The sequence below is a fragment of the Ursus americanus genome, chromosome 18 (genome assembly GCF_024610735.1).
Source record: "Ursus americanus isolate L20-20 chromosome 18, mUrsAme1.1.p, whole genome shotgun sequence".
NCBI classification, from domain to species: Eukaryota; Metazoa; Chordata; class Mammalia; order Carnivora; family Ursidae; genus Ursus; species Ursus americanus.
In genome coordinates this window covers 5,295,297-5,322,893 of record NC_142144.1, presented here as the reverse complement: position 1 = coordinate 5,322,893, position 27,597 = coordinate 5,295,297, and the positions used below count along the sequence as shown (strand labels likewise).

Here is a 27,597-nt window from a genome sequence, read left to right as displayed (position 1 = left end):
TGAAGGTCAACACTCGCGGTGACGTCACAGAGGCGTCGTTTACCCCAATGTGATGTGACGAGAGGGACACTTCCCCTCTATTTCTTCCCCAAACCCATGGCCCCCGTCTAATCATGAGACTGCATCAGAGAAACCGAATTGAGGGGCATTCTACACAACATCTGACCGCTACTCTTCAAAAGCGTCAAGGTCGTGAATGCCAAGAATACCGCACAGACGGGGGGGGGGGGGGGGCGGGTGGTGGCTGTGGTCCTGGATCAGATCCAGGCCAGGAAACTGGCATTGGTGGGAAAAGGGCAGAAATCCTAATCAGATCGGGAGTTTAGTAAATCAGCGAACTAACGTGACTGTTTCGGCGTGGTTAAGTGCGTCCTTGCAACTTGGGGTGTTGGTATGAGGGAAAGCTGGTGAAGAGGTCCCAGAACTCCCTGTATGATCTTTGCAACTCTGGTAAATCTGAAAAAATATATATATATATTTTTTGAAGTGTCCCCAGTGATTCTGACCTTGATCTAGCTGGGATCCCCTGAACCTCCCTGACTCATTTGCCACCCCCGCTCCGGGGGCATGTGCTCCTTTCAGATGCCGCCCCGGGACGTTCAACCTGCAGCCCCACAACCCGGCCGGCTGCACCAGCTGCTTCTGCTACGGCCACTCCAAGGTGTGTGCGGCCGCTGCCCAGTTTCGGGAGCACCACATCCTCTCCGACCTCCGCCAGGGTAGGAAGCGCCTCTCATCCCCCCACAGCAACCTCCCCGGGGGTCTGCTCCCCGCCCAGGCAGGGGATACCCTGCAGTGCTAGGGGAAGGGGTGGGAAGGAGGGGGCAGCCTCAGGCTGCAGGGGAAGCATCTCCCACGGGCACACACACACACACACACACACACACACACCGTGCAAGATGTGCCCCTCTCCACCCTTCAGCGCTCCCCAGGACCTACCTGCACACCTTGGCTCCCTCCCTAGCCTCCAGCAGGGTTGGGGGCAGCCTTTAGACCCTGTGGGGGGTTTCTAATCAGTCTATCAAGGTTGGCCTCCCTTGACATGTCCTAGTGCTGGGGATTCACGCTCAATCCCCTGGACTATATTTATTGAGCACTTGCTGTGTGCCATGCACTGTGCTGAGCTCTTTACGTGCATGGGAACCCAGAGTCCTTGGAAGGTAGGTACTGTTATTCCCATTTTACAGATGAGACCACTGAGGCCCAGAAAAGGTATGTCACAGAATTTAGTGGTTGGCCCCCAGGTTTGTCTGCTCCTGAGTTTTGCTCTCAGCTACAGGGCTGGCCTGCTGTCTGGGGGCAGGGTCCAGGGCTGCCATGGTGCCCTGGGTCCCGACTGTAGCTGTGTGGACGCACATCTTTGGAGCCGGAGGGCGGTGGAGCTCTACATTAAATCACAGCCTACAGGGGCCCCTGCCCTGCCCCCACAGACTCCCCCCACCCCTGCATCTTCCCCAGGCAGGAGATGGGTGTCAGCTCTGGGGCGCCCCAGACACGGGGGCAGTGCGCCCTCTGCTGGACACTGCGCAGAAAACAGGACGGAGATGGGACCCGCCTTGAGGTCACCTGGCAGGGGGTCTAGGGTGTTAGCATCAGACGGGACTCATTTTATAGACCCTAAGAACAGTACCGTTTTCTGTTTTCACGTTGAGCCCGGCGCTGGGTTTGGTCCGTCTGTCTCAGGATCTCGTGTACCTCGCTGTGACCCTCAGGCCACAGTCCTCAAACTTTTTTGGTCCCTGGATCCCTTCATGCTCTTGAAAATTACCGAGGACCTCCAAGCACCGTTCTTTACGTGGGTAGTTTCCATGAGTATTTTCTGTATTAGAAATGAAAACGGTTATTTAAAAATAGTTATATATTAATTCATTTTAAAATTACTATAATAAACGTATAACAAAATAATATGAGCTTGTGAAAAATATTTCTTTTTCAAAAAGACAAAAAGAGGGGTGAGCACTCGTGTACTTTCACACATCTCTTTACAGCTGGATTAGTAGAGCTCAGTGTGTTGTGTTAGCATATGACTTGCAGTTTCTGGAAAATTCCACCGTGTGTTGATAAGACACAGCATGAAAGATGCAAATTTCTTCTTAGTGTTACTAAGAAGTTAGCTCGACCTCGTGGGCGCCCTGAAAGAGGCTCGGGGATCTCCCGGGGTGTTCAGACCAACTTTGAGAACTGTTGCTGGGGCCATAAGTACCCCATTGTCCCCATTTTGCAGATAAGGAACTTCAGAGAGGCAAAGTAACTTGTCCAGGGTCACACAGCCAGTGCGGGGCAGAACCTAGTCTAGCACCCAGGAGCTGCAGACCTCCTCTTTCTGACTTCTTTCCCTTCATCCCTCCCTCCTCACCCTTCCGGCGCCCCAGGGGTCGGGCCTCCACCCCATTTCCCAGCTGCTCCCTTGAGGTCACTCGTGCTATGCCGGACTCTGCTTGGTGTAGTGCCGTCACCAGAGGGAGGGTGGGCAGGACTGGGGATGGGAAGGTCTGGGTTCTCATCCTAGCTTGAGCACTTCCTAACCCGGTGGCCTCCCTCAGTGCAGTAGGGCTAATGACTCATGCCTCTCAAAGGACAGGTGTGGTGAGGTCTCGGGTGAGCAAAAGTCCAGTACTGTTGGAGATGGCCCCAATGTCCCAGTGCCCCATGCTGGGGTCTCCAGACTGTGTCCTTACGTTGTGTTCAGAGCCCACCGAAGGGGCAAGGCAGGCTCCGAGGTGTGACCTCGCCCTAAACAGAGCCAGCACCCCGAGCTTTCCCACTTTTCCTGGGGCTACCTCCCACCCTAAGACCCCCATCCTGACCCCGGGGTGGGGGCTCTGAGCTGCCTGGCTGTGGGCAGCACAGAGCATCTGCTAGCGCCAGCTGGCTCTCACCTCCCCCCCAACGCCCACCTGTTTCTAGAACAGTCTCCCCCCACACACCCGGTCACTTGTTTCAGGCTGTGCTCAGGCCTCTGGGGGCCATCAGTGCACCCCTGGGAAGGGTGTGAAGGGGGGCTGGAGGCCACCCTCCAGAGCCTCACCCGGCCGTGTCTGCTTGCTGTCCAGGAGCCCAGGGCTGGCGGACCGGAAGTGTGGGGGGCCCAGAGCATCCTGCACGATGGAGCCCGAGGGGGCTCCTCCTGAGTCCAGCAGATGAAGAGGAGCTTACGCTGCCAGGTACCTGCCAACCCCAGGCAGGGGCGGGACTGCCCCACGTCCATTTCCTGCTATGACAAATGACCACCAGCCCAGGGGCTAAAAGCAATGCAAATACATTCTCTCCATGTCCCGGAGGCCAGAAGGCTGAAATGGGTCTCCCGGGGCTAAAATCACAGCATGCACGGGGCTGCTGGGGTTCGAGGGCAGAACCCGTTCCCTTGCCTTCTCTAGCTTCGGGAGGCCTCCGCTTGAGGCCCCTCCTCGTCTTCGTCTTCGGGAGTCTCTCCCTGTGGTAGCTCCGTGACACCAGCTCTACTCCCTCCCTCTTCTGTGCAGGGAGGGCTTTGTGATTACCCTGCGCCCAGGTGAATAATCCAAGATAATCTCTCTACTCTAAGGTCAGCTGATGAACAGCCTTCATCCCATCCACAGTCTTAATTGCCCCTGCCATGCAACATAGCACATTCACAGATTCCTTGGATCAGGACATGGATATCTTCGGGGGCCATTTTTCCACCTACCACACGCCCTGCAGGGTCTGCTGGGGGCCCCCCCGCCCCCCGCTTTTTGATCAAGGCCTTGCCACCAGACTCCTTCAGGGCCCCAGAAACCCCTTTATACCTCCCATCAGCCTCTCACTCTGTCAGGCCACGGCACCCTCCTTCCAGGGTCCTGGGATTCCTGCAGAAGCAACAAGTTCTAGATTATTCTGAATCACCCCACCAAGTAGGGCAACTTTGGTCTCCTGGAAACTGTACCAGACCTGGAACCAGGATCCAGGAGTCCATTCTTAGCTCTCCTGGGGCCAGATTCCAGGTCCACTGGCTTCCCCAACCCAGTCCTGCCCTTGACCTCCCTCTTCAAGAAGGGCTGGAGTGATGGTGCACAGACATCTGGCTTGCTCTGTGGCCACAGCACCCAGGCAGGAAGCAGACGTCACAGGGGTCCTAAGACCCCCGTCCTGGAGCAGGTGCTCCGAGCTCAGAGGCCCGAGGGCACAAAACACGCTCTATTCCGTGGCTGCTTTGTTGACAGGCTTAAGAAAAAGTTTTTTGCTTAAGAAGTCTTTGCTGGGTCCTGTGCTGGGCACAGTGCAGTGGGTGAGGCAGGTGGACGGATTCAACCATTTTTATTTCATGTCTTGACACGCACCATGTTCAAGCAACACGCTCTGCCCCCTACTGATTCGTGAGTGCCGGGACACAGGAGGGAGACAGAGCAGGGAGGGTCCGGTGGAGCCCTTTCCTGCCACGTGGGGGTTTTTCAGCTGAAGCAGGTGGAAGGCCGTGATAGGGCCCCTGGCTCCTCTGTGTTCCTTAGAATGCCACCACCGTCTTTCTGCTCGAAACATGTTCTGACGCCCGTGGAAAGCGTGGCCTCGGGGCGGTCAGCGCCTCTGCTTAGCCGTACATGTAGCAGGCTTACCTTGTACGCGCTCTGAGCCCCACTAAGCTCCCCCACTCGTGGGGCCACCAGCAGCTCCTGGTGGGGTATTGTGAGCACAGATCGGGACGGGGACGGCTGGGTGCCACCACTGTGCGCGATGCACATGTCTGCTTTGCTTCCAGAAACTCCATTGTCCCATCAGGCTTCTCTTACAGAACCCAAGCTCGAGACGGTGACAGCAGAGCAGTAGGCCAGGCGTGGGGCCCTGTGTTACTGCAGGGACACAGGGCCATGAAGCCGGCCTGCAGGGGGTGTGGGTGGCCGCGCTCAGCGTCTGCTGTGCAGGGAGCCTTCGGCTTTCTCCGTGCTGTAGCTTTATCTTGTTTGAATATTTAATTGTCAATAAAATCAATATACTGTAGGCACTTAAAATCTTGGAAATCAAGCTAAGTAAGTGAAAGCAAGCCTTCTCTTGTCTTCAGAGAAGTTCCTGGGAGATCAGCGGTTCAGCTACGGACAGCCCCTCACACTGACCTTCTGGGTCCCCCCCGGGGGCTCCCCACTCCCCGTGCAGCTGAGGCTGGAAGGGGCGGGCCTGGCCCTGACTCTGCAGCACTCCAGCCTTTCCGGGCCCCCGGAAACCGGGCAGCCCGGGGAAGTACGGCTCAGGTTTGAGTAAGTGTCTTATGTGTCTTGCTGTGTCCTGAGCGGTGGGGTGGGGCAGTCAGGGTGGTCCCTGAGGTCTGGGCACACTTGGATCCTCCTGTGGTCTGGGGCCTCCCGCCCTCTCCACCCCTGCTGGAGGCTCCTTGGCACCACCTGCCCCCAGCCTCGGGATCTGGTTTGACCCCCTCCCCTGCCAGGTTGCAGGAGACCTCCGAGGACGTGGACCCTCCGCTGCCCCCCTTCCACTTCCAGCGGCTGCTCGCCAATCTGACGGCTCTGCGCATCTGGGCCGGTGGCCAGAGCCCAAGCCCTTCTGGTCAGTAATGATAAGGACAGCCCCCATCCCCAGAACCATCCTTCGTGCATAGCCTTGCTGAGTCCCCACAGCAGACAGGTACCAGCCCTGTTTCACCACAAAGACATCCGAAGGTCAGAGAAGTAGGACTCTTGCCCAAAGTCATGTAACGGGTGAGGGCCGGGAGGGTAGACCCTGAGGACAGAGGCGGGGCTGTACAGGTAAGGGGCCCGAGGAAGGACAGCTCTAAGAGGCAGATGTGTGGCCACGAAGCAGCCAATTCCACCACTGTCAGAAGGCGGGACCGTTGAGGGTCCTCTGTGGGTGCTGGGCTCAGGGGCAGGTCAGGATCCCAGAGTTGGCTCCTCCTGCTGGTCATTGGTGGTATTGCCCCTAAGCCACCCTGAGAGCGGCTCTGGTTTCTGAACGTTCTCACGGAGGGGGCTGGGTCAGGACCCAGCTTCCAGGGGAATTTCTCACCCTGCTCTCATGGTGATCGTGCTGCTGGTCTCTAACTGTTCCTGGTTCCTCCTTCTCTCCTTAATGTACTTTCTCCTTCTGTCCTCTGCCCCCCCACCCATACCCTGGGTGTGGGTGTAGACTGGACATCTTCACTACTCCCCTTTTAGAAGAGGTATGTCACACAGAACACCCCTTTACTATCTGGAGGGGAAACTTAGAGATAGCATAACCTACCCAGACACAAGTTTCTAAAACCAGTATAGTATCCTAGTTGTAGTAGACAGAGCAAATAAAAGGAAAGCAAATGGCCCACGAAAGTAATCATCGATTTCCAAAGTGTCAGTGCTCAGGCGTGACCACACTGGACGACAGAAGGAGGTAATCAGAGTCCCCCCCCCCCCCGTGGCGAGTAAGTGTGGGTGCCAGAGAAACCGAAACTCAGTGGCCATTTGCATACGCGGAGAGCAGGGAAGTTCCGACGGGAGGCGCGTGCATGGCTAACGCCGGCATAAAAACCAGGGTCAGGATCAGCAGTCCCCAGGCAGACTTACTCGAGGAGCGTGCGGTGGGGCCCTCACTGACGGAAATGGCAGGGACAGAAGCCGCTGGTTCGCGTGGCCACAGGCGGCAAGGAGATGGTGCAGTTTTGCTGTCTCGGTCAGCGCGGTTCTTTGAAAAGGTTTACTTAGCCTTGGTGGTTTCATTGCTTCGTTAGGGGGTAAAAACGCCTCGGCAAAGTAACCATCCATTTGTGGGTGAAGCCGTAAAACCCAGTTTCAGACACCCATTGAATATGGTTGACCGTTGTTCCTTAAACCTTGTACATGTGTTGTCTTGACATCATCACTAAATGGGATTATTGGCCAGATCACTGTAAGTGGGGCAGTTACCGAGGGGCCCGTGGCGTGGGCAGGGTGCACACTGGTGACGAACTCCCAGCACGGGGGGGGGGGGGGCGCACTGGTGACATGATTTTCCAAAGTGGTGAATGACTTTCAGGAAAATTCTGAGCATGATAAAGCATGATGGTCCCTCCACATTCACGGTCGCTGCGCTGCTAGACCATTCCATGTGCACCTGCACGTTCAAAAATGCCTCGCGCTTATGTTTAAAATGGAGTTGGGGTCTGGGCTCACATGTTTGCAAAGAGGCACCCCTGCCCCTTTCGGCATCCAGCCAGACATTCGAAAGTCACAGGGGCAGTTCTGCTCATGTTGGGGTGCCTGACAGCCCTGGCCCTCGTCTCCCCATCATGGTGACAACCCAGACAGCCACAGATTTGCTTCTAGGGGGGTGATGGGCTCCTTTTGAGAACCCTTGACTTCCGGGGCCCTTTCAAGTCCAGGCTTGGGGGTTGTAACGCAGCCCCTCTTGTCTCGAATCCCTCGTTCTCTTTGGAGTTTCATCCCCATCGTCCTTGCCCCCCCTCCCCCAAAGCCTCCATGCTCCGCAGATCATCCTGCTGAGGCTTCTTGGAGGAATTTTCATTTCTGCCGCTCACTCAGCCTTCAGTGAACAGATATTCACAAACCACCTACTTAGGCCGGGCCCGTGCTGGCTGCCAGGCAAACTGGAGAGGCAGGTGGACACGCCGACTGACCCTCTCCCCTCCAACCCGATCTCCTCTCCCCACTGATGATGTTCTGGGCCATCTCTCTTCATGCACTTGCTTCTTTCAGCTAACACTGTGTCTTGGAGGCCGTTACTTGTCTTACACAGAGAAAAGGCTGGCTGTCCGTCCACTGCATATCGTTCCATGGTATAGATGCTCCCGAAAGTTTCCACCATCCCTCCATTCCTAGACACTGAAGCGGTTTCTGGTTTTTCACTATGCAAACAGTGCTGCAGAGAACAGGGAAGAGCTCCATAGAAAGGTCCTTGTCTCCTCGTGCAAGTCCGTCTGTAGCATCGGTTCCTCGAAATGGAAAAATGGAAATGTTTGGTGTTAGGTCAAAGAGGGCACATTTTAAAGTTTGATAGCCGCTGCCAGATTTTCCTGCAGAAAGGCTGTACCCATCTGTGTTCTCAGGGCATGTGTCCCCCCTCCTCCACTGTCTGCCTGCTCTGGTTCTTCTCCAGGGGTTACGGATTGTTTTGTATTTTGCCCTAAGTTTCTAGTTGTTTTCTGGGGGAAGGTGGGTCTGATAGGGGCTCTCCTGCTTTACTAGAAGCAGAATCTCCTGGAGAGTCCTATATCCCTGTGCATGAGTCCCCCCACCATCTTTGCCTGCCATTGATTTTTTTTTAAGATCTTATTTATTTATCTTGAGAGAGAGAGAGAGCATGAGCAGGGGGAGGGTCAGAGGGAGAGGGAGAAGCAGACTCCCCACTAAGTGCGGAGCCCGATGCGGGGCTCACGGGGCTCACGGGGCTCGATCCCAGGACTCCAAGATCATGACCCGAGCCGAAGTCAGATGCTTAACTGACTGAGCCACCCAGGCGCCCCTGCTGTCATTGATCTTTAAATGCTTACTAACCTGAGGACTGTGAATCGTATACTCGTTATTTAAGTTTACATGTCTTTAATAACCCGGGAGAACAAATGTCTTTCCATTAAATTCCCAGCCATATCCAATTTTTTTTCTGAAAATTACCTTGTTTTTCTTTTGCCCTTTGTCTGTTTTTATAAAATTGTAATTGACTCACAGACCACCTTTCTGTATGTAGGCCAATAACCGTTCACCTGTTACGTATGTGAATAGGAGTGTCTTGGGGGGGGCGCGGAAATGTGTGCCTATAACCCTCTTCCTCTCTATGCTCATTCCTCAGGCCAGGTGTTCCTGACCGAGGTCCGGCTCACATCAGCCCAGCGGGGGCTCTCCCCGCCAGCCTCCTGGGTAGAGACCTGCTCGTGTCCCAAGGGGTACACAGGCCAGTTCTGTGAATCCTGTGCTCCAGGATACAAGAGGGAGACACCACTGGGGGGTCCCTATACCAACTGTGTCCCCTGCACCTGCAACCAGCATGGCACTTGTGACCCCCACACAGGTGAGTCCTGGCACCCCATCCAGAAGCCCCCTGGGCTACACCCAGCACAGCCGATGCCCTCAATAGCGTCCGCTGTGTGCATGTACGAGGGGTCACCAAGATCAATGCTCATAAAATGGTACTCATCCAGTTCCTCCCCATGCGGGGACCTTTCTGTATACTACATCATTGATGCTCGGTTAGTGTCCCATCTCACAGGTGAGAGACCCCAGGCGCAGGGAGGCTGTTCGGCAGTAGGTGGCAGAGCTGCTCCAGCCACAAGTTCGCTACCAGCTGTTCATCCCCACTTGTAGCCCAGGAAACGCAGAGAGAGCCCTCCACCAATGTCACCAGGCAGGAGCTGCCGAATGGGGGCCTCTGTCCACACCGTGGGCCTCTCGCCTCGGAAGTGGGAGGGTCCATGCCCCGCTGCCCTCCTGGAGCAGGTGGGGGCTCTCTGGGAAATGCCTGTCCTGGAGCTGACAGAGGACAGCAGCCTGGGAATCTGCAGACTAGCCGGAGGGGACAGGTGCGCTGCATATGAGTGGCCTCTAGTCTTTGGCCGTGGCAGGCATCACTAATCGAGCCCAGATGCAGCCTCCTAATCCTTCCACACGCTGTTGCAGGCAGCGCCCGCCGGGGAAGCGGGATGCATGGCCGGTCTGTCGCCCCTCAGAGCCCTTGGCCGCTCCATGACTCCCTGCTCCGTTTGGGCAAGTCCTCACCTGTCAGATGGGCAGCGTGGCCAGTGCTGCTCACACTGGATAGAAAGAGGAGTGAGCGTGTGGGTCTGGGCCGAGGCAGGGACCAGCAGAAAGCAGCACAGGCATGATGGTCCCCCCTGGATGGTCCCTCCTGAATTCCCTCTATCCCCCTCCCCTCCAGGTGCTGCCGGGCCTCCTGGAAGCGGTGATCTTGCATCACTGAACCTTTCTTAGCCAGGCCCCTCCCTCAGTCCCTGGTGCAGTGCCCCCCTACCCCAGGGCACAGGCTCCAAGCAGACTCCAGGTGCTGGAGAAGGGGGTTTGCACGGTCCCCCTGGTGAGCAACCAGGGGAGGCGGGGGGTCTGTTCTATGAGACCAGGCCACCTCTGGGAACCCGTAGACTCCATATGTGGGGAGCCTCCTTGCCAACTCCTGTCAGGAACAGACTCCCGGGTCTGCGGCCCTCTCGCTTTTGGCTCCTGAGGTTAACAGAGCACAGGAAGGGGCAGGAAAACCGGGAGTGCAGACACAGATGTGCCGTCTGTTGGTTCACTGATAGGTTTTGGAATTTAAAATACCAACGATAACAGTCCAGATCATTCTGTGAGCCGGGGACTGTGTAGGGGGCTCTCTAACTGCATCCTGACGAAAACCCTCGTGGTCAGAGCCCTTGTGTCCATCTTGCAGGTGGGGACACTGAGGCAGGGTGTTAGATGTTTTCCCAGCTCCACACAGTCAGTAAGTGGTAGACTTTTTCTCCCCAGGCCGTGCTGCTCCTACCTGGGAAGGTTCCTACCTCCATTGTGCTGGGGCTATGCTTTGTGACCTCTCCCACCAAGATGCCCCCTGTCTCTGGAGCATTCTGGGCTCAGGTGGTCATAACCGGTGCTTGTCTTGCCCCTCAGGGATCTGCCTGTGTGGTCACCACACCGAGGGCCCGTCCTGTGAGCGCTGCTTGCCAGGTTTCTATGGCAACCCCTTCACAGGCCAAGCCGACGATTGCCAGCCCTGTCCGTGCCCCGGACAGTCGGCCTGCACAGCCATCCCAGAGAGCAGGGAGGTGGTGTGTACCCACTGCCCCCTAGGCCAGAGAGGTGAGTGGCTCGTGCCCTGGGGCCCTGCCTCCAGGAGTGGGGTCCTGGGTTTGGAGTGTGACAGATGGGGGAGGGCCCAGCTTAGGAGGGCAGGCCTGACCTTTCAGAACATGGCCAGGGCCCCAGGCTGCTGTGGGTTCCTGGCAGAACTGGAGCGATTGAGCATCTCCAGGAGAGCTTTTGAAAATCCCCGTCTGGGCCCTAGCCCCATAGAGCCTGATTTAGGAGCTCGAGATGGACCCTAAGAATCTGTATGCGTAACGAGTGCTCTGGCTGATTCTGATACACAATTAACGTGGAAAACCTCTGATTAAACTTTCAGCTTTTTTTTTTAAAGATTATTTATTTATTTATTTGCCAAAGAGAGAAAGAGCTCAAGCAGGGAGAGCAGAGGCAGAGGGAGAAGCAGACTCCCCGCTGAGCGAGAAGCCCAGTGTGGGACTCGATTCCAGGACCCTGGGATCATGACCTGAGCCAAAGACAGAGCTTAACCGACTGAGCCACCCAGGTGTCCCCAGACTTTCAGCTTCTGAAACATGTTGCCAGAAACTCCCCCAGCCCCCACTCCATGACCCCGGGGCCACCCTCAACATCTGATTGTCTTTACCAGCTCTTTTGAGATACTATTCATATCCCTTACAATTCACCCACTTAAAGTATACAACTCAAAGGTTGGTTGTGGGTTTTTTTGGTATATTCCATTAATAACTTTTTAAATTATGGCTAAAAATGTATAACATGAAATTTGTCACTTCAACCATTTTTAAGCATACAGTTCAGTGGCATTGTGTGGCCGTCCCCACCATCCGTCTCCAGAATATTCATCTTCCCAAACAGAAACTCTGTCCCCATTAAACAGCCCCCATCCCCCTTCTGCAGCCGCCCCACCACCACCACCCTGAGCACCACCCTACTTCCTGTCTTTCTGCATTTGACTCTTCCAGGGACCTCATGTGAGTGGAATCCTCTAGTGTCTGTCCTTCTGTGTCTGGCTTGTCTCACTTGACATAATGTTGCCAAGGTTCTCAGACATCTGACTGTGTGTTTGGTGACTGGCTGCCTCAGGACGGCTCATTACATCGGTCCTGTCAGATGCCTGCTTGGCTGGGGAGAGCTCTGGAAGCAGCTCCCCATGGCCAGCGGCAGAGCGGGGGTGGGGGGCCCAAGACCTGACAGAGCCAGGTCCCAGCTGGGAACCCTGCACCCCACCCTGCCATCATGCTGTGCCTCCGTTCCCTAAACTTCCCCCACATTTTCTGGCTCCCCCCGGGTCTGCAGACATGAGGGGAGCCCCCTCGGTGGGCGTGGACAGTTTGAGAAGTTGAGTCTGGCCCGGGCTGAGATGTGCCTGAGGGAGGATTTTGGGGGAGCAGGGCGCTGCTGTGCGTGGAGGGAGCAACCCCCTGGGAAGGGGGCCTGGGTTGGCGCCAGCCCCCGCCTTCACCACACAGTACCCTGCGGGCCTTGCTGAGGAAGAGGATGGTGGCCGTGGTGCTGAGGAGGGTGGTGACAAGCCCTCGGCGGTGGTGGCCATCATCGTCCCCACTTTGCCGACGAGGAGCCCCAGTTCAGAGAAGCACAGGGGCTTTGCCCCAGACCACACAGCCAGCTGATGGCTGAGCTGGGCCCTGGCCCCGGAGCCCATGCTCTGCTGCACAGGGAGGCCCGAGGGACACCCGCCCTCCCCGCTTGGGGACCCGGCAGCCGCGTGCCTCGGGCTTCCTCCTCCACACACAGCCTTCTCCCTTCCCCAGGGCGGCGCTGTGAGATCTGTGATGATGGCTACTTTGGGGACCCTCTGGGGCTCTCTGGGGCTCCCCAGCCCTGCCGGCGGTGCCAGTGCAGTGGGAACGTGGACCCCAACGCCGTGGGCAACTGTGACCCCCTGTCTGGCCACTGCCTGCGTTGCCTGCACAACACGACAGGTGCCCACTGTGAGCGCTGTCAGGAAGGCTTCTACGGGGGCGCCCTGGCCCCTCGGCCCGCAGACAGATGCACGCGTGAGTACCCACCTCCCGCCCCATGGGGGGGGCATGGGGTGCCCTCTACCAGACCCAGGCAGCAGCTGTGGGGGGCTGGGCAACCTCAGGCAGATTCCTCACCTTCTCTGTCCCCTTGTCTGGGAGGTCTAAGGATTTGCTCTCCTCCAAGGTCAGGGTCTCTCTTAGCCTTGATCTAATCAATGCTGATCCTGTGATTTTTTTTTCTGCCTTGATAACTTAGCATTTCACGTCAAGCCCCACAGTTAGCACCTGTGACTGTCGTCCATGGCAGACAGCACCCATCACGTTTGTGCTGCCGCTGGGCTTCCACTGGGCTGTTCCTCTCCCCTGCCTGGGTTAGCACTTAGCCCTCTGTTCCCGCTCAGAGGGCCGCAGCGTACCTTGGCCCGTGGAAGGCCCCCGGAAGTGCTGGAGGGGGAAGCTCGGCGTTTCCCCCAAACTTACTTGCTCTAGAGTCCTTTCTCCAAGTGGGGAAGCCGGCCTCTCCTTTGGAGGCCAGGAGAGAAGGGTCAAGTGCCCCAAAACAGTGGGCACAGGGGTCTACCCATGACTCCCTGGCCAGGTCTCTGGCCTTCTCTCCAGCCAGCGGGGGCTCAGGGCAGGCTCAGAAGAGCCATCTGCCACCTTGATGATTCTAGGCTGTCTCTCCAAGGACATAGGAAATGGGGTGAGAGTTGAGCCCGGCCCTAGAGCCTTTTTCCAGAAAAAGCTTAGGAGTCTGGGTTGAAAGGCATCTCCATGGGCTCCCTATCTTCTCCTGGACCCCCAAAGGTGGAGTCAATGAGCTGTGTGGTTCCCCAGCACTGTTTCTGCTTCTGTCCCCAGCCTGCGGCTGCCACCCCAAGGGCTCAGTCAGTGAGCAGAGAGCCTGTGACCTGGTGACGGGCCAGTGCCCCTGCCTGCCTCATGTGACGGGACGGGACTGCGGCCGCTGCAGCCCCGGCTTCTACGACCTCCAGCCCGGGAGGGGCTGCCGGAGGTGGGTGGGGTGAAGCTGCGGGTGCCCTTGCCCTGGGTGTGTCTCCAGGATGGAAGAAGTCCCGGGGAGCCTGCAGAGGGGGGCCTGGCTTAGAATGTGTCGTCCCAGGCCTATTGCCAGGGACACTGTGCCCTGCCCCAAAGGGGGACAAAGGGATGGTCCCTTGGGGGGTCAGACTCGTGGCCCTGCCAGCCCAGGACGCAGGCCAAGAGCAGCCCTGAGGGACGCCCGGGTGGGCAGGGGCCAGTTCGGTCTCTGATTCCCTACTCAGTGATGCCGTCGCTCCCTGGCCTGTTTGGCCAGAGCAGCACCTGAGACGGTGTCTTTAGGGAGCAGTGGAAGACCCCAGGGAAATGTCCAGTGCACCAAACATGCTTCTTCCTTGCAGGACTCCTCAGAGCGTTTAATATGCTCATTGCATTGTGACTTTCCAACAGAGGGATATAATCTGCAAGATTTATAAGTCCCCACAGCCTTTTTTAGGGGACAGAGGTAGCACTTTTGTGAGACTGTGCTTCCCGGGACACAGCTTGGGGAAAGCTGTTCGACGTGTGGCCATGTGGCTATGGGGCCTCGGCGGCAGCGAGTGGGATCCTGAGGCCCCCCTCCGTCTGCGGCCCAGAGCTTGTCTCTGACCGGGTTCCTTCCTCATCCTAGCTGCAAGTGTCACCCGCTGGGCTCCCAGGAGGACCAGTGCCACCCCAAGACCGGGCAGTGCCCCTGTCGCCCGGGGGTTGAGGGCCAGGCCTGTGACAGATGCCAGCTGGGCTTCTTCGGCTTCTCCATCAAGGGCTGCCGGGGTGAGGAGGCCAGGTGCTTCCCGGGTCCTGGAGGGTGGGGCCTCAGGTTTCCGAGCCACGGGGACACCAGCCATGTGGCAGAGAAGGAAAGATCAGCTGCGGGCCTGTCTTCTAAGAGCAGCCTTAGAAATGTGGAGTGAGAGAGCGTAGGGGACCCAAACTCGAGCCCCAGACTCCACTGCTCAATTCCCGAGTGCAGGGGCCATCGAGTCACCTCTCTGGGCCTCAGCGTCCGTATTCACACAGCTGGACTGCCTGGCCATTCCTAGACATGGCTGCTTCTCAGACCCAGGGGCACTGAAACCAGTCCTTGTCACCTCTGACCTTCTGATGCAGTCCCGCGGGAAGGACCCAGGAGTATAGTTGAGCTGGCCCCGGGGGGTCTGGAGCAGCCAGGTGTGAGGATGCCGGGGACCTGGGGTTTCCGATGGGGGGTGCCATCCACCCCGGTTCCCTCAGCCTGCAGGTGCTCCCCGTTGGGCGCCGCCTCGGCCCAGTGCCACAAGAACGGCACGTGTGTGTGCAAGCCCGGCTTCATGGGCTACAAGTGTGACCGCTGTCAGGACAACTTCTTCCTCACGGCCGGCGGCACACGCTGTCAGGAGTGCCCATCCTGCTACGCCCTGGTGAAGGAGGAGGTGAGCCCGCCCTACCTCCCATCACTTCACACACACACACCCCAAGCACTCATGTTCTGTGCTGGGCACCGGGAAATGTCATTCACCCCCAGCTCTCAGGCCTTCTGGGACCACTGGTCACCTTCTGCCTGTGCCCACCCAGCCATCGGACCGAGGCCAGCCCCACTCCATCCTCACCTCTGCCGGTCCCTGGCTCCTGAGTGGATGGGAGAAAAGTGCCTGGCACCGGCTGTCCTTCCGAGCACCCAGGCCCATGTCTCACACTTTCTCAAGTTCAGTGGGGATGAGACCATAGATGGCCCTTTGTGGGGAGGGTCAGGAGGAGGGCCATGCCCGTTCTGGGGCACAAGTGGAATTTTGAGCAGGTTGCTGGTGTGGTGCAGGGATGAGGAGCTTGAGCTCTGGGGTTCCCCTCCCCAGCCCCATTCGTTGTCCCCATTAGCTTTTGGTCAGTTTCGGTGTCTGTCTCCTATTCCACAGTGGACACAGGCCTGCAACCCCTTCCCTGAGACTGGGGGTGGGGCGGAGGCCAGCCTTCAGAGTGATGGTACTCTAGAAAGGTACAATGATGGGCGCTGAGCATAAGCTGCCCCCCAGCAGTGCCTAGGCCAGTCCCTGCAGTCAAACACAGTGACGTATCTGTGGGAAAACAGGCGGATAGTCACACCAAACAAATAAATAAGGGCCACAAACAGCCTTGTTCAGAACAGCTTTGCTTCCCAATGAGCTTAGAATTTTTTTTAACCTGGATTTTGCCATCATATAAGGAATGGAAAGCCTTGTGGTTTTTCAGAGCATTCTGGACTTTTAGAATCGAAGAGAGGGCTTGGGACCTGCGACCCCTGGCCCTTAGGGTGGTTACAGGGCGAACGTGAGCTGGCGTGTGGCCGACGGGCACTAGTGGCTGGCTCCTAGCACATGCTCCGTAAATGCAGTTCCCGTTCGTGTGGTTAGAAGAGCAGTGCAAGGAGACATTGCACGGCACGCTCGCTCGGCCAGCAGGCACCCAGGTGCGCCTGCTCTGTTGCAATATAGCAGGACAGACAGATCCTCCTGGGGCTTCCCTGCGCATCCCTCTCTAAGTGGAGCAGAGAAGTGGTTGGCTGAATGGCAGCAGGTGCTGTGGGTGTGAGACGGGAAGGGACCGCTAGGAGGAAGGGGTGGGCAAGGCAGGTTCTCGAAGGTCTGCTGCGTCCTCAGCTTTGACGCCCAGGATGAGATGGGAGAAGGGAACTGTTGGGGAGGAAAGGCCAGGCAGAAGCCAGAGGGAGGTGTCCGGACAGGACTTCCAGGCCACCAGCCTCATGCACCCTTCTTCTCCTGATTCCTCCAGGCCGCCAAGCTGAAGGCCAGGCTGACCCTGATGGAGGGGTGGCTGCAGGGGTCCGACTGTGGCCAGCCCTGGGGCCCACTGCACATTCTACAGGGAGAGGCCCCACGGGGGGACATCTACCAGGGCCACCACCTGCTGCAAGGTACAGTGAGAGAACAGAGCGGGAGGCAGCGGGAGGGCTGGCTGGTCAGACACGTCCCTGGGAGCCCTTTGGTCTGCTCTCAGGATGCTTCGAAGGCTCTTGGCTCAGTCCTAAGAAGAAGTCACTTTCTGGGAGAGACTGTCTGACCTCCCCAACTACGTGGGCCCCTCCCTTGACAGTCTTGTCTCTCCCTGAATCTTTCCTTCAATGTCCCCAACCTAGTTGTACTTTGTAACCTTGTTAATATTAGTCTCTGACGATGGCATCTAGCCCCATGCCCCACCGAGACTGTCAGCTCCGTGAGGACAGGGGCTGGGTTCACTCGTGCGACCAATAATCATTGAGGTGCTGTCCCTGGTGCTGAACAGGTGACATTTCTACCGTCTTGACTATTGGCCATTTTCCTCACTCCCCAGCATAGAAAATAAATGCGTGAATGAAAAAAAAAAAAGTTGTTATTAGAGCCAGGTGGAATCTGGCCTTGGGACACTGCAATTTAGGGACGCTTGAAAGTGAATTGATTCTTCTCTGTAATTTCATGTTCATAAGCACCTATGCTCATTTAGCAGCCAGACATAGGTAAGCTGAGCACCTGTTAGCAACATCATTATCAGACTAGGGAACCTCCAGATGTTCTGTGTTAAAAGGCCGTTAGCAACATCATTATCAGACTAGGGAACCTCCAGATGTTCTGTGTTAAAAGGCCCATACTAGGGGCACCTGGGTGGCTCAGTTGGTTAAACTGAGGTCATGATCCCGGAGTCCTAGGATCGAGTCCCACATCAGGCTCCCCGCTCAGCAAGGCATCTGCTTCTCCCTCTGACCCTCCCCTCTCTCATGTTCGTTCTCTGTCTCTTAAATAAATAAATAAACAAACAAATAAATAAATAAAATCTTTAGAGAAAAAAGAAGTCCATACCGAGCCACACTGCAGATCGCAGAGCTGACTCGAGGCGGGGGTGTCTCTGCAGTCTCAGATTTGGGAATTGCTTGTTGCAGCCCTAGCAGGTCTGGATTCCTTCCAGTCCTCCGACTGTGGCCTGCTTCCTGTGTGGGAGGCCTTGGGCTGTGATTGGCCTCTTCTGGGCCTCAGCCTTCGCACCTGTAAGATGGCGAGGCTCTTCCCTTGGGATTGACTGGTGGTGGTGCTCAGGTCTGGTGATGGAGCTCAGCTGTGCCCAGGCAGAGTGCAGGGCACAGATGGGGGGCCCCGAGGGTGGTGCTTGACTGTGAAATCTCAGTTGCTCTGTGACCCCTGGACTTTGTGGGCCTCATGCAGGAGCCCGGGAGGCCTTCCTGGAGCAGGTGACAGGCCTCGAGGGTGCGGTGAAGGCTGCCCGGGAACAGCTGCGGGTGCTGGGCAGGAGTGCCCGCTGTGCCCAGACCCGGGCAGAGAAGACGTGCTTCCAGCTGGCAGAGCTCGACGCAGTGCTAGAGTCCTCGGAAGAAGAGATTCTGCAGGCGGCCATCATCCTCAAATCGCTGGTACCCCAGGGGCCCCTCCCCACCACCCGTCCTGGGCTCATCTGGTGATCTATCTGGTGGCCCGGGGTGTGCCTCTTTGGAGAGGCTGTTTCCTCATCTGCAGAGTGGGGGTCACACAGTGCCCCTTGTGCTGACTCAGTGGGATCATGTCTACATAGAACAAGTCATGTTCCCAGTGGACGGCGAATGACCATTGGATGAGTGGGGGGGGGGGGCATTGCTGTCGCTTCCATGTTCTGGGGCTCTGCTCACTGGGCACTGACTTTGAGGCTTTATACAGCATTTATAAAATAACTGGCACGTCTGGTTCTCCCAGTAATTTAACCAAACGAGGCCCTTGCCCTTCAGGGATGGCCAGCGGTTTCTGCTCTCTCCCTGTCTTCTCTAAAGGCGATTCCTCAGGAAGGGCCCAGCCAGCCCACCACCTGGAGCCACCTGGCCACAGAAGCCCGTGCCCTCGCCAGGAGGTGAGACCCCACCCGGGGAGCCTGGTGAGGTCCCACCCGCACCGTCATGAAGGGAGCCCAGCCCTTTTCCAGGGGGGCTCTGGGGTCAGGGTCAGCCTCACAGGTGTCCCCCTGCCCAGATTCAGACCCAGGCTGTCCTGCCCGCCCTTTGCTGTGATGATGGGTTTATTAGAGTGACCATATCATTATTGTCCAAACTGAGACTTTATGTGTGATAAAAAGGCCTGTGGATCATTTTGCCAAGACAGCAGGCATAAGCTCTATGTAACGGGAACAGAAGCATGGGCCCCTTCCCATCAGCCTTTGATGTGTGTCAGGCAGAGGGAGGGGAGGAGCCTGGCCCTCGGGGCTGGACTCTGTTTGGGATGGTGGGAGGCCCACGTGGTGGGAGGTGTGGGTTCGGGCACAGGCCCCCTTCTGTGTGAGCTGTTGGTAATGGTCAGGTTGGCATTTCCATACAGCCACAGGGATACCACTGCCAAGATCGAGGCCACTGCTCGGAGGGCCCTGGTCGCCTCCAACACCAGTTACGCGCTTCTCTGGAGTTTGGTGGAGGGCAGAGTGGCCTTGGAGGCCCAGCGGGAACTAGAGGACAGGTGAGGCCTCCCAGGTGTGGGTAGAAGCTTGAATTGGCCTGCTGCAGCTGACTGGGCCTGGCCAGAGGCCACTGGTTCCAGAACAGGCTTCCTTCCCGAGTCCTGATGGTCTTTGGGTGGGGTTGTGGGGGGGTTGTTTGAGGTCTTGGGCCCACTGGGTGGTGAGTTACAGGAACCCACTTATGCCTGGGGGTGCAGCTCAGCCTCTGGAGAGAAGGGACGAGGGCCTGAACCAGGAGGGTCCAGAACAGCACCTCCCTCTCTCACCCCTGCAGCATCTCCCAGCCCCACCCCAGACTCCCCCAAACAGCTCCTCTCAGGCGCCAGCTTCCTGCTTGGCCTCTGCTTCTCTGCTCTGGGTGACCCTCTTATATTCTCCATAGCCAAAGTGTCAGGAGAGACCCAGCAAGGTCTCAAAAGTCCCAAGGTGACTTCCTAGATGAAAGAATCTAATTAGCCCGCCTCCAATCAGGTGGCCAGCCCCCAGCCAACTGGCGTGGGTGGGGTGAGGTCACATGACCCACTCCCGGGACGGGTGGGGGCAGGGGCTCTCTGAGAAGTGGGGAGAGATGAGAGATGGCCAGAGGTCCCTGCCCCAGCAGTGCCCTCCGGAGCTGGGCGGGGAGGGTGCAATCCACAGGACGGGACAGGGAACTGTTCTAGGCAGTTGACTACAGCCCCTCGGAGCTAAAGGGGCCCCAGAGTGATCACACAGCCCAGGGCTCTCCGTTTATATGGAGAGCGGCATGCCCAAGATCACCCAAGGGCACAGCGGAGCCAAGACCAGAGCCTGGGCTTCCGTCCTTTCTCCAGCACCAGGCACTTTCCGCTTAGTGATTCAGCCAGAGGCTCCCAACATTTGCAAAACAGATGGCTGTCGGGTGGAAAGCAAGGGCAGCCCCTTCAGAAGAGAGTGCTTGAGCGGAATGAATGCCGCTACTGCCTCTTCCATTCATCCCAACGCTGCCGAGTAGCGGCCAGTTTCCAAGGCCAGCTGCTGGGCGCCCACCCTGAAGAGGGCTCTGGTGGGGGACGCGGGGGGACAGCCGTGGGGAAGCGTCTCCCAGTGTCCTGCTCCCGAGAGCCACCTCTGCTGTCTCCTCTCAGGTACCAGGAGGTCCAGGCGGCCCAGAAGGCGCTGGGCACAGCTGTGGCAGAGGCTCTGCCCGAAGCGGAGAGGGCGCTGGCCGCCATGCAGCGAGTCGATGCAGACGCTGCCCTGCGCCTGGCCTCGCTGGCCGCCCCTGCAGCACTGGTCAGCCCGGCCGGCCGGCCCCGCAGCGCGGCATGGGGCGGGGGCGGGGGAAGGCGGCAGCGGGGAGACCAGTGCGGCCCAGCTCAGGCAGATGATGTGGCTTATTTTTAACTAGATTGCAGTTGATTAAAACGAGATAATCCACCGCCGTGGCTTGGCAGAGCGCCTGCCTGGCACAGAGTGAGCCCTTGGCCGGGCTTTGTTGTTGGTCGCGATAATAATAGTGAGGCCAGGCGTCTTCTCCGCAGCGGCATTAGCAAAGGCACCAGACAGACGTGGGATCAGATCCCAGCTCCGCCGGCCACTCCAGATCTGTGACCTTGGCCGAGGACTTCCCCCCCCAACAAGCTTCACTTAGGTCCCCTGTCAGAGCTCGCCCATTAGGTTGTGCTAAGGCTGTGTCCACGCGGGCCGGGAGAGGATTCCCTTGTCGGCCCCCCGGATAAATCAGCGTGGTCATGTCTGCCCAGGAATCCTGAAATCCCGGAACTCAGAAACCGGACTTTAAGGAAGAGACTAAGCTTCTGCAAATACATTTGGGGTAAAACCTGACCGGCCCGAAGCCACTTATTTGGGGTCTGTGCTTGCCCCCACCCCGAACGCGAAGAGTCCTGTGCAGGTGTTAACAGGCCTGACCCTGAGCGCGGCCCCAGATGCCGCCAAAGGTGCCAGATGATGTACAGGGCCTGCACTGTTCTGCTTCTCTCAAGTCAGGGAAATTCTGAATGTGGAAGTCCATCCGACCCCAGGGTTTCTGCTGAGGTTGAGGACCTAGGGAAGGAAATGCAGGTCAGGGAGGCCTCACTTCTAGTAACTGGTAAAGCTGGAATAGAGACAGATTCCCCCACCTGGCATCCCCCGCCCTGGCCCCTCAGCCCCCGCCATTGCCGCCCCCAGGGCACCTTTCACCCACTAGAGGATTTGTGCCTCCAGCCTTCCTGCCAGGCCCTGCCTGAGCCCACCGTCTCCCTGCAGCCTCAGAAGTCCCAGGCCAGGGCCCTGAGCCTGAAGGTGCAGGCCCTGGAAAAGATGGTCGCATCCAGAGAGCACAAGGCCACCGACGCTGCCCGGGCCCTCCAGGCCACTGCCCAGGCCATGCTGCACAAGACCGAGCCCCTCACGCAGGTGGGCTCCTGTCCTTTGAGGCAGGCACCTGGGGGGTGGGGGGTGCTGTCCTTGGGTGGGAGGGGGGTTGTAGAGGAGAGGGAACGGCAAAGACTGGAAATAGTTCTTCCCATCCGTCCAGTGTCTCCCGCCTGCAGCACCCCCCGCCCAGCCTTCCTCTTCTCTCTCCAGCTACGCCAGGAGGCCAGAGCCGCCCTGACCCGGGCTTCCTCCTCCGTCCAGGCTGCCACAGTGACTGTCACGGGAGCCAGGACCCTGCTGGCCGACCTGGAAGGTACACAGGCCTTGCTAAGCCCAAGGCTTCTTGACGCACAAATGCCCGTGACAGCCATCCATACTCCACCTCAGCCAGGCCAGCTTGGCCCTGGGGACAAGAAGGGGACAGAAGTCCAGATGTGGGGGCATAAGCCGAGAAGCCCTTTCCCCACCCCCCACCCCCAGCCAGGACCTCTCCCACAGCCGCTTGTCTCTCTGTCACACACCACTCACGGGTGTCTCGCCCACGTGGCTGTCAGTCATCCGACCATATGCACAACCCGTCAAGGGGAGATGGGAAGAGAATCTGATGCCCTCGGCCGTCCATCCTTGGTCTAGTCTGTTCTGACGGGGGTCCTGTCACCTGGTACAAAGGGCTGCCACGCTCCAGGGTTCAGCTGGGGCCACAGGGAGGGAGACAGACTTCTCTTTAGAAAGGGGTGTGGGTTGATGCCAGTCCAGGTCTCCTTGACTTTAGGAAAATGAGGCTAAGCGGTCCCATTTTATAGATGTGTAGACCAAGGAAAGGGATTGGTAACTATCCCTGAGTCAGAGGTGCACTGAATAGAAACCGTCCAGTGTTCGGATTCTCCAGCTCCGTGTCCCCCTCTGGAACAGGCTTCAGTGATGTCCTCTCTGCTCCAGACAGAAGCCCCCTCACCCCCTATCTGTGGCTCTGCACCAGTGACCCGGGCAGGGCAGGAACACAGGCAGCCCCAGAGGCCCCTTGGGGTCTCAGTCAGGCCAGAAGTGAGGCTCTGCGGTCCCCTCGGCTCCGGGGCTTTCCTCCCCGACTCCATCCACTGCCGCTGAGAGACGTGGCTCTGGCCTCGGACCCCTGCCCTCTGGGGCAGAGGGCGAGCTGGTCAGCACTTCCTGTTCTCTAGGTTTCTCTGCAGTCGGAAGGCCTGGCCACCCACCAACCAGGGGGCTTCCGATGGGAAGGTGTGGCCACGAGCACTTGTCTCTGAGTCGTGTTTAGGAGAATGTAAATTCCGTGATACTAACGGTAGAATATTAGGACTTTAGAACATTAAAGTTGCCAGGGTTGCTAAAGCCGTTTGCTGCAACCCCCTCACCGGGCAGGGGCTCTCGCACTTCTGCTTCCCTACCTCCAGCGACAGGTGCTCACTAGCTCACAGGGTACTGCCTTCTCGTCATTGGATGTGTGGCGTGGAAATTTGCCTTCCTGGTGCAGTACCGTGGTCCACACAAGGACTCGTCTCAAACCGCTAACCCCAGGCTTTTTTCCCCAATCCTACCCCTTTTCAGAGACACCCTCTCTCACCACCAGTCCGTCTGTGCTCAGTGTGTATTCAAAATGAAAGGAAAATTCACTGAGCGAATATGGATCAGCTTTCCCCAGGGTGTGGCCCTGGAGCCCTTAGCCCAAGACATGCTCTGCCACGAGTTGTGTTTGTATTCAGATAAGTTTAGGAAATGTCGCTACTATAGTGCCCTCCTGAGGCCATACGGTGCGTGCCTTACAATAGTAAAGGTCCTGAGAAGTCCTGCAATGAAGAAACCTGGTTCTCTTTATTTAAGCTTGACGTTTCCTCATGATGTTTAGTAATACCCCATAGAGTTCGGACTCTGTGCATTTTAAGAAACACCAGTTTTGTGTACAGGAAACAAAGTAGATCTAATTTCCCGATTATCTTCTTTGAAAATTACGTGACATTCTGCCTTAGAAGGCTTGATTCCTTTTAAAACGTGACTATCATTAGTACTCCTGATTTCCCTTAGAATTTTCTCTGGACTCTCCTCTTTACAGAGGAAAGCTACTTCTTATTAGGTAATAAAACCTATGCAAATCATAATACTTCCCTTTTTGTCTTGGCTGCTAGGAAGCTCAGAGGTAAATAGAGCATTCAGTGCCTGCAATATCACTATCCTAATTTTCTGGCATGTCCCACTCCTCTTCTGCCCTTCCTCATCCCCAGTTGCATATGGCCCTTGGTGTTTCAGTTTAATGGTCCAGTTGTTGACCTACTTATCACTATAAGCTGCCTCAAAGCCCTTTTAGAAATAGGGGTATATATACAGAAACAGAGCTGGATGGATTTGCTGGGCACCGTGCTGTGGCTCCCCTTCCATTCCCACCCCTGGCCCAGGAATTGGCCAACCACGCAATCTCGCGATTGGAGTCAACACCATAATATAATATGAATCTTTAAATTCACTGAACAGTATGTCTTGTGCGTTACCTGTTTCCCAGACAAGCTTCAGAAGGTTACACTTAGATCTCCTGCCTCCAGAATCCCCTCTCACGTTGTCTGCGGGCCTGAGGCAGTGACTGACCGCCTGGCAGGCTTTGAGGGGTGAGCCCGCCCTGCTGACGCAGCCTCTCCTGGGTTTGCAGAAATGAAGCGGCAGTTTCCTCAGCCCAGGGACCAGGCCACGGTGGGGAGGAAGGCAGGCATCGTCAGCGGCAGGCTCCTCGCAGACGTGACGAAGAAGACCAAGCAGGCGGAGAGGATGCTGGGGAACGCAGCGTCTGTCTCCTCCAGTGCCCGGAAGAAGGGCAGGGAAGCCGAGATGCTGGCCAAGGACAGTGCTAAGGTCAGGGCCACCGGTGTGACAGCAGTGACGTCCCCGCCTTCTGGGCCCGGGGGAGGACTGTCCTAGAAGAGCTGCCCCTTCTGTAGGTGAATCGTGGTCCCTACAGATCTGCCCCCTTCCGTGTAGACCATGCTGAACGGTCCACACTTACTGAGGGCTCAGGGAGCCCCAGGCTCGGAGCCCTGGAGCGCCATGCAAGTGACCCTGTTGATTCCTCAAGAAATTGGTGTCACTGTTACCACTGGTGTCACAGGGGAGGACCCCGAGGACCAGCCCGGTTTAGTGACTTGAGTCACGTAACCAGGACTCTCACCTAGGTCTGTTTGGCTTTACTCCCCCAAACTTCTAGGCTCTTGTTTTTTAACTGGGGCCAAAGTCTAATCCATGTGCGTCTCTCCAGCCCCCGCCGGCTCTGTGTATCTAGCCAGCGTCTGGTCCTTGTCTGTGGAATGAATGAATGAGTCGGGGCTCAAATTGTTGTCTGCTTGGCATTATGGCTGTCAGCGCTCTTTACCTCTGAAAAGACTCAGTCCATTCATCCCCTTCTCCCTCCACTGCTGCCCACCCCCCAGTTTGCCAAGGCCTTGCTCAGGAAGGGCAAGCAGGAGCACCGCCGGGCAGGCCGGCTCTCCAGCCAGACGCGGGCGACGCTCCGACAGGCCTCCCGGGAGGTGCTGGCCTCACAAGCCCGCAGACAGGAGCTGGAGAAAGCTGAGCAGGTATGCATGCCAAGCCCCCCGCCCCAATGACTCCTGGCCCCCGAGCCAGCAGGGAGCCGTTCAAGCTTTCCCTCCTCCAGATGGGTGCCGGGTTGAATGCCCTGGAGTGGCAGATCCGGGAATCGCGCACCTCCCTGGAGAAGGACATCCAGGCCTTGTTGGAGCTGCTCGCCGGGCTGGGTAAGGAGACCCCTGGGTCCCTGGGGGCCCCCTAGGAGCTTCTGTGAGGCCCAGTTCTAGAGAAGGTTTCCTCCTCGCCCCCAGCCACAAGCATTTGTAATAGCCCCAGGCCCCGTGCGAGGTGGGGCTGGTGTCCCAAAGCGAGTCACTGTGTGCCTTCTGGGGCCACCAGTCCGGCGCGGAGAGAGAGACAGGGAAATCTCAGCAGACAGAACACCTGCGGGGACCACAGGAGCAGATGGGCCCTGAGCGGTTGAGGGTTTCAGAGCAGGAGAGGGGATGTCACAGAAGCAAGGATGGCATCGAGAATCAGGTGCTGGTTTGGAATCAGGCCACGATTTAAGTCTGGTGCTTTCTCTTCCTTGGCTGTGAGACCTTGGGAAAACCACTCTGCCTCTCTGAGCCTCAGTTACCTCATCTGTAAAATGGGAGTAAACACTGGTGTAATTTAGAAAGTGCTCACCACGCTGCATGGTGGGAGTCCGTGAACAGCGGCCCTCAGGGAGGAGGAAGGATGGAGACGTTTCAGATGAAGGGGCGAGCACCCAGCAGGGCCTGAGGCCTCGGAGCACGGTGGGGGGAGAGTAGGCATGCATTTTTAAAAATCGTGGTAAAATACTCATAATACAGAATTGGCCATTTTACCCATCTTTAAGCATACACTTGAGTGGCATTAAGTGCATTCACATTGTTGGCAGCCGTCCCCACCATCCGTCTCTAGAGCCTTCTCATTTTCCCAAACTGAAACACCACAGCCATTGGACGTGAACTCCCTACTGCCCCAGCCCCTGGCACCCCCATCTTCTCTTCGATCTCTGTGAACTTGACCCTCCTGGGCCTCACATCAGTGGACTCACACCCAGTATCCGTCCTTCTATGACTGTCTGCCACTTAGTGTCACGTCCTCAGGGTCACCTTACATAACAGCACGCATTTTCCCTTATTATTAATAAGGGGAAGAGTCGCCACGTTCCGCCTTGTGTCCGCACGCCAGGCCCACGCCAAGCTACGCGTGCACATGTTCTAGAATTCTCTGCTCTGGAGGCAAGGAGCTGGATTCTCTTGCCATTTTGCAGACAGGCAGTCTGAGGCAGAGAGAGTTTAAATGATGTGCCCGGGGCCCCATGGCCAGTCCGTGGGGAAGTTGAGGTTCACACGCAGGTCTAGCAGATGCGGGGTGCCCACTGGTAGCCGCTGGTCTGTACCCGACGTCAGGGACTCAGAGCACTGGCCACAGTGCCCGGCACGGAGCAGGCGCTCTGCGAGGGTAAACTGCTGTGGCTGTGGCTGTCATTTATTCATGTGTGCCCGTGCTGCACTTGACTCGGGGGTGCAGGCGTGAACCGCACCCCGTGGGACCCTGCCTGGGAGCCCCCGCTGGGCAGGTGGAGTGTGGCTGCAACCTGAACCTGAGTCTCCTCGAAGCCCAGGCAGTTTTGACTTCGCTGTGGCTGGAGGTCTTTGCTGGGAGTGGGATCTGCCCAGGCCAGCAGGGCTCAGCTCCCCGATGCCTTTTCCTGCTCACCTCCCCCGCCCTCAGCTCCTGCCACTGCCTGCCCTCCAACCCCCACCTTCGTTGCCGAGGAAATTTGGGGCTCGGGGGAGCCCTGCGCACAGTGGGGTCCTGTGGGATTAGAAGCCATTTTGAGCTTACTTCCCCATCCCCACTATTCTCCCACCTGGCTGAACCTCGTCTTCCTGTTGAATGTCACCCTTAAATGACAAGGTGACAAAGGCCAGGTGGGGGTGACAGCCCGGGGAATCCATGCCACCGCCACCACCACCACCAAGTTCACATGTGAGCACTGGGCCCCACCTCCTTGTTTTACCCTTGGAGAGGCTTTGGGAAGTACTTAACTCCAAGAAATGGAGTTAACCGGTGCTGGGCCAGGACGAGACCCCCGCTGCCTGCTTACCGGGGCCTGCAGCCCTTCCTGCCCCATCTGCTTCCCCAGCCCTCATTCTCATGCCAGAGATGCTTCTTTTTACCCCAGTGGCCGTCCGCCTCTCGGCACAGGGGGTGTCTGTAAGCATGTGCTCTCGGCGGATCAGCACGTTTGTGGGAGCCTGCAGGAGTCATGGGGACCGTGTGTGCACACATGGCTTTAGGAAATGGGCTCAGGACCCACACAAGGTGTTCTTTTTTTTTTTTTTTTTTTTTGAAGATTTTATTTATTTGATAGAGAGTACACAAATGGGGGGAGCAGGAGAGGGAGAAGCAGGCTCCCCGCTGAGCACGGAGCCCGATGTGGGGCTCGATCCCAGGACCCTGAGATCATGACCTGAGCCAAAGGCAGGCGCTTAACTGAGGCATCCCCAGGGCGTTCTTTTTATCAA

At 57.4% G+C, this 27,597-nt stretch overlaps 1 protein-coding gene across 2 annotated transcripts in view; it reads left to right on the top strand.

Moving 5' to 3' along the window:
* LAMC3 (laminin subunit gamma 3) overlaps positions 1-27,597 on the top strand; it is a 56,611-nt gene that overhangs the window by 27,275 nt on the left and 1,739 nt on the right. The window contains exons 8-27 of one of the 2 annotated variants that reach the window (XM_045771159.2): positions 583-719; positions 3,054-3,164; positions 5,015-5,207; positions 5,396-5,514; positions 8,725-8,943; positions 10,533-10,721; positions 12,476-12,721; positions 13,550-13,703; positions 14,361-14,503; positions 14,963-15,141; positions 16,475-16,616; positions 17,896-18,101; positions 18,492-18,568; positions 19,030-19,164; positions 20,272-20,419; positions 21,353-21,544; positions 21,716-21,818; positions 24,162-24,361; positions 24,934-25,080; positions 25,161-25,260. In XM_045771159.2, the coding sequence (XP_045627115.2) occupies positions 583-719; positions 3,054-3,164; positions 5,015-5,207; positions 5,396-5,514; positions 8,725-8,943; positions 10,533-10,721; positions 12,476-12,721; positions 13,550-13,703; positions 14,361-14,503; positions 14,963-15,141; positions 16,475-16,616; positions 17,896-18,101; positions 18,492-18,568; positions 19,030-19,164; positions 20,272-20,419; positions 21,353-21,544; positions 21,716-21,818; positions 24,162-24,361; positions 24,934-25,080; positions 25,161-25,260 (3,140 nt within the window). The remainder of the gene's footprint in view (positions 1-582; positions 720-3,053; positions 3,165-5,014; positions 5,208-5,395; positions 5,515-8,724; positions 8,944-10,532; positions 10,722-12,475; positions 12,722-13,549; positions 13,704-14,360; positions 14,504-14,962; positions 15,142-16,474; positions 16,617-17,895; positions 18,102-18,491; positions 18,569-19,029; positions 19,165-20,271; positions 20,420-21,352; positions 21,545-21,715; positions 21,819-24,161; positions 24,362-24,933; positions 25,081-25,160; positions 25,261-27,597) is intronic. The other variant, XM_045771161.2, reaches the window with a different exon arrangement.